This window comes from Atta colombica, unplaced genomic scaffold (genome assembly GCF_001594045.1).
Source record: "Atta colombica isolate Treedump-2 unplaced genomic scaffold, Acol1.0 scaffold19, whole genome shotgun sequence".
NCBI lineage: Eukaryota > Metazoa > Arthropoda > Insecta > Hymenoptera > Formicidae > Atta > Atta colombica.
Window position 1 is genome coordinate 811,350 of NW_017259282.1, and position 10,107 is coordinate 821,456.

Genomic DNA, 10,107 nt, shown 5'->3' on the forward strand with positions numbered 1-10,107 from the left:
GTTGAAAGGTGATTTTTCACTTGCGAATAACTGATTCAAAGACAACAAAGAAAAGGTTTTTTGCATCGGATTGTGACTGGAGATGAGAAGTGGATATTCTACGACAACTCTAAGAAGAAAAAATACTACGCTAAGCCCGGTCAATCATTGCCATCGACCTCAACATCAATACCACGGCCAAACATTCATGGTTCGAAGATCATGCTCTGTATCTGGTGAGACCAAAAGAGTCTTATTTACTATGAGCTGCTGAACCTGGCGATTCCATTACGGGCGATCGGTATCGGCTACAATTGATTCGTTTGAGCCGTGCATTGTGAGAAAAACGGCCGGAATACGAGTAAAGACATGATAAAGTTCTTCATGACAACGCTCGGCCTCATGTCGCTAAAGTCGTAAAAAAATATTTGGAAACGCTCACATGGGATGTTTTACCGCACCCGCTGTATTCTCCGAACATTGCTCCTTCTGATTACTGGTTGTTCTGAAGGATGCAGCAAGTCACTGGTTCACTTCTTTCGCAGAAATCGAAAATTGGCTCCAAAATTGGATCGCCTCCAAAGACAAGTCATTTTTTCGAGATGGAATTCGAAAATTGCCTGAGAGATGGGAAAAAGTAGTAGGCAGCGATGGACAATATAATTGATCTGTTCATTCATTTTGTTTTGAAATAAATGCATTTTTGAACGGACCGAACTAATTTGTACTCCCAATATTTCGAAATATAATTGCAAAAAAGAAATATAATTTCGAAATATAATTGCATTACAAAAATAACTAGATATTTAAAATAATATTAATTCGAATACGACATAGACAATATTAGATCATCAGATTATTAATACACATATTGTGCACTTACCGGATGGATGTTTCGGCACAAAATTTAGAGTCCTGGTCTTGCTACGTAATCCTTCGCCAGTACCGTCGATCCAGATATATTTTGCCTGGATCGCATTTTCCGGTTGGGGTAGATCAAGATATTTTTGCAATAGAGTTTTATCTAACGCCGCATTTGGCGAATCTTTCAACATACTGCGCGACATAGTGATACTGTAATTAAAACAAGAATATTGAAATGAATAAATGAAACATCTCGAATCGCAATCATCCTTTATGAAATCATCTTAATGAAGAAATGGTAAGAATTAGAAAAGAGATCGTGAAGTAAAATTTAACCGTGTAATCAAAAGATGATTTGTGGGATCATCTTTTCATTAGATAATTAAATTCTCTCTCTCTCTCTCTCTCTCTCTCTCTCTCTCTCTCTTGCGAGGCAATATTTTTCGCAATAATTTTTTAGGTCACAATAAATTTATTAGAGTTTTAAATTTGAGAAATTTTGGAGGATTAATATTTTAGATTGATTGCGTTGAAAGTCCGACAACCATTGGCACGTAATTATCATTTCTGAAATTAATTCATTTATATGAATATAATAATTCAACATCTTAACATTCAGACTATAGTGGCACTTCGTATTTAAAATAATGTATTTCACATAAAAAAACGGTCTTGTTTCCAATCTTATTGTTGGAAAATATTTTCAATTCATTATCCACTAGACTTTAATTCACATGGAAATAGGTACTAATGAAAGATTAAATTTCTTAAATACAACATTATTGATGAAAACAGAATTATTTTTGATAAATATCATAAGCTAATTTTCTCGAGGAGATTTCTCAATTTTTATTCTCATCTGACTTGTCACAAAAAGAATGTTATAATTGTTGATAGAATGTTACAATTTTAGATAGTGAATCCTTCCTATAATAAACATTTAATTTCTGAAATGGTTAAGAGACAAAAACAGGTCTTAAGGTTCCTAACTATCAACCAAGAATTCTGCGTTGACGATGGCGACACACAATCAGACGGCGATCTGACAAAACCGGTAGCCATACACGATGTCCATATGTTTGCCTACGGAGTGTCAAGAGTGAACGAGACAGCGAGCTCTTTCTCACACTTGTTTCAAGCGATTGAAAATGCTTTCTCGGCAATCTCGGCTGCTTGGCATAATAAGGAGCGAGGGGCATTCTAAATAACATGTAAGTTTTAATAAATTGTATTAATAGTGTATTCCTCCCATTAATCCAGAATAATATATATCATGTTAAAATGCAACAGTTTACGGGATATTTAATTGTTTACGATTTTTCATGTTATATAGTATACCCCTCCTTCATAAACTCGAGTAGCAAGAATAGTTCAGTAGAAGTAGAATTTTATCAAAAAAAAAAAAAAAAAAAAATTATAAAGCAGCATTTCTCTTCACGAAAATCTCGAAAGGTCATCAGAAAAGAAATGCGTATGTTTGAGATTCGAAATTTGTGAAGAAAATATGTGAAAAAAAATCATTGCAAAAAGTACGTTTTTCACTTATAAAACGAAAGATATTGATGAATGATTGTATGAAAAGAAATTCGGTATGGAAAATATTCGAAATACCTACAAAATGAGACGTGGAACATTAAAATATTATAGATCTGTTAAGTAGAAAAACACCAAAAATAAAAAACATCAAAAAAGGCCTTTTTTCACCTGTACTCTGTTCATTGAGATTTAAACGCAAAGCTTTGAAATTCTCGTAAAATGTAGCTCTCGTAATGATAAACAAATCTAACCCTGAACAAGTCTGAAATGTTCAGTAATTTTGCAAAAAACTATTTGTTCACTAAAAATCTGTCTGCGAAAAATTTAATTTCTTCATTCTTTAAGCAGTCGCATAGCAATTTACAGGGGTGCTTTTTCTTCTTCAAGAGTTGCATTATCATGTACACTTAGTATCAAAACGATTTTTTGCAGTTAAATTATTATAAAACGATTTTAAAAAGAGGGTATCTTTTTTTATAAAAAAATGGAATAATTCCGTTAATATGCATCATATCAAATAGCCGTTTCGTGCGTTTTTATTTTTAATTTTTCGTATTTTGAATTTTTATTTTTTTTATTTATTACTAAAAAATCGTTTGAGAATGAAGCATTTCTGATTAACAAATAAATAATTAATAAATAATTTGCTAATAAATAAATATTAGCGTAACTGTTAAGGATATAACACTAACTTTTGCAAATATAAAAGTAAATTAGTGTTACACGAAAAATATATTTTGCAACTATATTCAATAATTACGTTAACATTTGGCAAATTATTTATTAATTATTTGTTTACATATGTCATATTTGCATCTGCAATCAAAATTCACAAAAACTATTTTGTACTGATAATTTCGTACATTTAATTATCCAATTGGATGCTATTTACAACATAATAAATAAAGAAACATAGCTAATGTGACTTAAATTTGTTAAGAAGTGTACTTCATACTCAAATTTAATTTTTTAGTAATAAACCGAAAAAAATAAAAATTCAAGATACGAAAAATTTCATGGTTAAAATTACTTTGCGAAACACTTGGTTAAATTATTTGTTTATATCTCGTCGAGCTACCGCAGATTTAAAAAAAAAAATCATATTAATACATCAATTTATTGCTAAGAAATTGTAAATTTAGCAAATTTTAATGCACGAAATCAAATACACGCAAATCGCCGAGCGACCCGATCTTCTCCACTCCACCCGGCGCGCTGCCACCTCTTCGCGTTCCTCAACTTTCCAATAATTTTAAACAAACTTTTTCGGCAGCAAAAAATTCGAGAATTTTTTAACAGCAAATTCAATTCTTCCTAGACAAATTGCCAGAACTCTTAATCTTAAAAATTAAAGCCACAGTAATTTAAAAAAAAAAAAATTGTAAAATGCCTAATAATCAGAGGGTAATCTTTTTTTTTAAATTCGTAGAAAAATGTCAGCTGTCAAATGCTTCACACAGTTATTTGATATGATATATCATATTAACGAAATTCCATTTTTTATGCATAAAAAGATACTCATTTTTTTAAATCGTTTTATAATAATTTAACTGCAAAAAATCATTTTATTACTAAGTGTACGTGATAACGCAACTCTTGAAGAAAAAAAATCATCCTTGTAAATTGCTGTGTGACTACTCAAAAATGAAGAAATTAAGTTTTTTTCAGATAGGTTTTTAGTGAACAAATTTTTGCGAAAACTAATGAACATTTTAGGCTTATTCAGAACTAGATTTGTTCGTCATTATGAAGGCTATGTTTTATGAGAATTTCAAAGCTTTGCGTTTAAATTTTAATGGACAAAGAGCGAGTGAAAAAAAAATCTTTTTCGGTGTTTTATATTTTTTTCTACTTAACTTAATAGATCGATTTTAATGTTCCACATTTTATTTTATAGATATTTCTAATCTCTACATTTTTCATACCGAATTTTTTTTCATCATTCAATCATTCACAATCAATATCTTTCGTTTTATAATCAAATAGTTGCTTTTTGTAACTATTCGATTTTTTTTTGCATATTTTCTTTAAGTCTCGAGTTTCAAATATACGCATTTCTTTTCTGCCTTTTGAGATTTTCGTAAAAAAAAAACGCTGGTTTATAATTTTTTTTCGGTAAAATTCTACTTCTACCGAACTATTCTTGCTACTCGAGTTTGTGAAGAGGGGTATACTATATAACATGCATAAAAAATAATTATGTATCTCGTAAATTGTTGTGTTTTAACATGATTTATACTATTCTGGAATGGAAGGGGTACACTATTACTATAATTTATTAAAATTTATATTATTTAAAACGTTCCCTGCCCCTTATTGGTGAAGTCGCTGGGCGGCCGAAATTGCCGAGAAAGCGTTTTCGTCGCTTGAAACAAGCGACTAGTGTGAGAAGGAGTTTGCTGTCTCGTTCGCTGGCAAGCACACGGACATAGACTCGTGCTTATATGTGTGTTACAGCGCCACGATAAATGGCCGAACTTATAGGCGTGGAAAAGTGATGTTTTGATGACGTAATTTATGTTGCATGCCATTTCATTATTATTCGCTTAATTGTGAAAATGTGACTTGTCTCATACTTATCAAAGTCGTAATTATCGATGAAAACTAAAGTTATCTTGGAATTTTGTATGGAAAAGCGTATATTTTATTCGTTTCAATAGCTGTAAGATTGTCATGTGTTTCTGCCCGAATATAAGCTCATTTTATCTGCCTTTTACAACTATTTGTTGACTATCGAAGAAGGAAGGTTTTCATCGATTTTTACAAATGTTTTAAAGCGATTTCGTCATTTCGTTTTCGAAATTGTTTTTATTTAAAAATAGCATGCAACATAAATTAACGTATCATTCCTCACTTTTGACATGATTCCAACATGGCCGCCGTAACTGTCAGGAGCCTTAAACAAGTAGAATGATTCGGAAGCATTACTGAATTTTTTCTTCCAATCATATAATCTCTTTCCTCCTCTTAGTTTTCTTCTTCCTATTTTATCCTCTCCATACAGTTTCTTTAGTTAGTTTCGTACAGGGTATCAATCATGAAACTTTATCCCTAACATGAAAAGTGCAAAGTGAAAAATTTCTTCATTAATTTCAATCATAAAAATTTTCACTTTTCACTTTCCATCTTAGGGATACTTTTATGATCATCATATGTCATCATTTTTCATTACTTATTGGCTGACAATATAGAATGTCCTCATCGCTTAAGTTTGCTTAATTTTATATTTAAATATGTTATAATCTTTACTTTTTGGCTCATTTTTATTTCTGATACTACAATTTTATTATCGAACGTATTGCGCTTTTTAAGATTTTTTTTCTTTTTTACAAATTACAATACTTTACGTTTCTAAACATTTTTTAGGTAGTTTAAATTTATTAAATTCAGCTTTATCTATTTTACCTATTTTATGTTTTATACATATATTTTTTTTGAACTCCATCTTATTTATATAACCGAATTTTATATTTTATACATTTCATATTTTTTGCTGGTAACTAAATTTTTGTACGTTTTAATTCTTATACAATTCAATATTATACTTATATCCGAATTAACTTTTCATTAAATTAAAGTAATTGGCTTACTTAACATGACATTATCAGCGATATATTTATACTTGGTAATCGAATCATGACGTATATTCAGGATCTGTTTTCCATTAACTTCATATATTCAACGATATTTTGCGAAATTGAATACTTGGCGTAAATCGCAGGATTTACTTTCCGTCGACTACATGTATTCAGCGATATCATTGGGTTTGAATTCATGGCCTAAACAACTTTTATATTCCTATTTTATTTTTATTGAGCCTTTTATTTAATTTATTACACGCATGGCGAAATGATGCGTAATAAAATGAAAGTATATGTAAAATGAAAAATACAAGAAAAAATATGTTCAGACAAAAGTTTTGTGACTTCAAAGGAGATATAAGCTGAAACTATTGATTTTACCATGAGTGGCATTGTCAAGATTAGGACAAGCTTAATTTGAATTTTTTAAACTCTCCATTTTTCATTACATATTCTTGAAGCACAAACCTCGAAAGCTTTCTAAAACACTATAATAAAATATTTTTTCATGAAGTAATTTTCGATTATAAGGCTCGAAAGTTAGAGTATCGTCGGCATAAACATCGAAGATAACCAAATGGCTAAAATCTCTTGAATGTTGTTCAGGATCATGATCTTAATAACTTGTTAAGATCAAAGCCATTGGAAATTGTTACTATTATTTTCATCTTTGTATTAAAAATTCATTTTTACGTAAAAGTGAAAATAAGAAGAATAATCTTTTTTTTCAATAATCTTGATCTTAATAAATGTTATTAGATCATGATCCTAAACAACATTCAAAAGATTTTAGTCATTTTAATCGTTTGGGTATCTTGTAGGGTAATACAAATGCTGGCGATACTGTAAGTCTTAGTAAGGCGATAGTGTGTTTTAAACCTTATAATACGAAAAGTACTTCACGAAAAAATATTTTATTATAGTGTTTTAGAAAACTATGGAGGTGCACGTGCGTGCGTCGTGCGTATGCGTGTGCGCTACAAGAAAAATTAATGAAAAATGGAAGAGAGTTCTATTAAAAAATTTCAAAGTAACCTTGCCCTGACGTTGACAAAGCCGCATAAGATTAAACCCAAGGCTCCATCTTATATCTCCCTCGAAATCACAAAACTTTTGAATGAACATATTTATCATTTGACACATGCATATTTCAGAGATAATACTTTGTAATACTTTATGTGGGCCACTCTGTACTGAAAGAAAAGATTGGCTGAATATGGCATAGCATTTTTAATTGGTTGCAGTAATTTTTTATTGCATTAGTCTAAATCCGCAATGTCAGTATAGAATTTCGATAGGCTAACAATAAAATATCGCAACTAATTAAAAATGCTACATCATATTCAGCTAATCTTTTCTTTCAGTGCATTAAAAACTACATATGTGAAAATTAACTCGATTCATCGGAATTCAATTTTTATGGTTAAAGGAGGATAAGAGTCGATTAAAACACCTGCAGCATCTTCCAATTTTGCGTCTACTTTAATCCTGTAAAAAGATTTTTTATTTTATTCAGAGTAAATTCGGAGATTTTTATTGATCTGCAATGTCTCGACAATTTGATCACAATAAGCATTTTGATAGCATTTACTACAATAAACATTTCACATTACTTATAATATATATTTGTGATCTGTGCAATCTAATTTTAAGACCATAAAAATATTCATAAAATATTTAAAATAAGTTTGACTTCCATCTGGGTAGTACATTTAACAATTTTTATATTTTTATATTTTTTTATTTTTTATTCTTAATGTTTAACAAAAAATTTTTAATTCTTGTAATATTCCTATTTTATTTTATAAATTGACATTGCTACGTTTGGAATAATTCATTGTGATCTATGGGGACGGAGATTAATCATTTGGCTAAACAAGGAGGAAACAATTTTTGCAACTCTCAATCAGACAGTAGGAATATGCTCACTTTTGGTCTTATTTAGAATATATTTCCAACAGTTGCAGACTGAACTTTTGTAAAGACATCGATGAAAATTATCCACAACTTACTGATGATAGTTTGAAATAAATCGAAACGTACAAGAAATTTGTATTGACACTCATGGTAGAATTTATGAATATTATATGAATTTTATATGAATTTGTATACCAATTAATGTGCGCTCTCATTGCCCATATACTTTATTATTATTATTATATTTAAAATAAGTCTTATAAATATTTACAAATATTTTATAAATATTGTATGATTGTGAGATATATGTACGCACATGTAATATACATATATATAATATAACATATATATAATTTTATAACATAAATGTATGTAATTACAGTAATACAGTTATTACAGAATATTACATTTGATATCCGTCAAAGGATTACGTCCAAGCAACCGTTATGTGCTGTCTGGGGCACATAATTTATGGATGTTTTTGAACATCACATTCCATATAAAAAATAACGTCGTAAAAAATAAGATCATGCATTTATTTGTATTAATCCTTCTAATTTTTTATTATATATTTTTTTATATAAATCTATTTTTGTAGTTCTTACATCCAAGATCGTCTTAAGTTCAACCAAGATGTCACGAACCAATCAGAGGGCCGCATTAACGTATGAAGATGTTACTTAAGATGATTGAAATAAGAATCGATTATGAATATCGATCTATATCAAGCTATGCATGTATTTTTAATAACTCGATTGAATTTCATATCGACTCCAAAGAAAATTGCTTTCGGAGTCAAAGGATTTTGTCAGTGCGTTTCGTGACGCATACTTCTCCGAAAGTGACGTGGCGTCATGGAAACACGCATGGCGTACGTCGCGCCGCGCGTCCTCGACGACGATTGTGATCACGGTATGACGCGCGTGTCGCCGCATCCACGATATGATGCACACGTAAAGAAAGACTTTAATTGTAGTAGTATCGTGAAAAGATAGGTGCGCCTACATATAGGGGTTTCACGCGCGGAGCACGCGAGACATGCGTGTCCGCGTATTGCGTCGCGCCACGCCAAGGAGTGACGCGGTGGCATAGTCATCAGCATGCGACAGGATTTTTCCCCTGGTTCTTAGTTGAAAATTTTCGTGAAAAAATTCGCCGAACAATAGATAAACGATTGATAAACCTAGAAAACAGAGATCAAAAGAAATACGAAATCTCTGGTCTTATTTGTGGACGTGATGTTATTTTTGATAATACGAATTAATTCCATATTATATCTAAGTAATATAATCTGATATTTTCTCCAGCATAACTTCTCACTCTTTCAATGGAATTTTTCTATTGCAAAATAACACAGATATTTTTCTCTGGTATCTGGACAGTCGGAAATTTTATTTTCTAAATAACAAGATTCTTATTTTAGTCTTATTTTAATCTTATCATCGTACATGTGAGAATACAATCGATAAACTAAAAGCTTATACCGGTCAAAGCTGGATCTTTAATATTTTTATATATTTAATTTCTATGTGAATTTATTTATATACTATATGTAATTATTTGAACTGCGCGCCGAAATAATATAATGCAATTAAATTACTATAGTAATATCATAAATTAAATTGATAAGCAATTTAATACAATAGCTTATCAATTTGAAGCTCAATCTAGCATCCTATTAGAAAAATATTAATGTACTGAAAAACTATAAATAAATTTATTGCGGAAAATATTACCTCGGCTGGGAATCGAATTCGGATCTCTTGTATGCCATATGAGCATCTTAAGTCTTTAGATTACCGAGGTCTTAATATTTTTATTTTCTTTTACTAAAGTAATTATTCAAATATTCTCAGAATGCTTTTATAAGTAGGCGGCAATTGTGCGTGCGTGCGTGCGCGTGTGTGTAATCTATATACAGGGTGTTTCAGAAAAGATCAGAACATCTGAGATGTCTTGAAAAATATAAGTTTTATAGAAAAGTGTCAGACAAAAGTTGTAAGTTTCAAGACATTTACTGATCTTATCAGTTTGACCTTGTATTTAAATAGAATCCTACTTTTGTCTGAAACACTTTTCTGTAAAACTTATATTTTCCGAAATATTCAAGTTCTGACCTTTTTGGAACATCCTGTACATTATTATTTCATATAATCTACTTGTTTCCAGGATTTCGATAATTCCAAGAAGATTTTTAGAAATTAAACGATAATCTAAGTCGATATTTAAC

The 10,107-nt window shown here is 30.3% G+C and overlaps 1 protein-coding gene across 4 annotated transcripts in view; it reads right to left on the minus strand.

Moving 5' to 3' along the window:
* LOC108686810 (glutamine synthetase 2 cytoplasmic) overlaps positions 1-10,107 on the minus strand; it is a 224,606-nt gene that overhangs the window by 33,312 nt on the left and 181,187 nt on the right. For all 4 annotated transcript variants that reach the window (XR_001931722.1, XM_018192282.1, XM_018192281.1 and 1 more), the window contains exon 2: positions 863-1,053. Coding sequence is in view for 3 of the 4 variants with exons in the window: in XM_018192280.1 (XP_018047769.1) it covers positions 863-1,053 (191 nt within the window). In the remaining variant the exon portion in view is untranslated. The remainder of the gene's footprint in view (positions 1-862; positions 1,054-10,107) is intronic.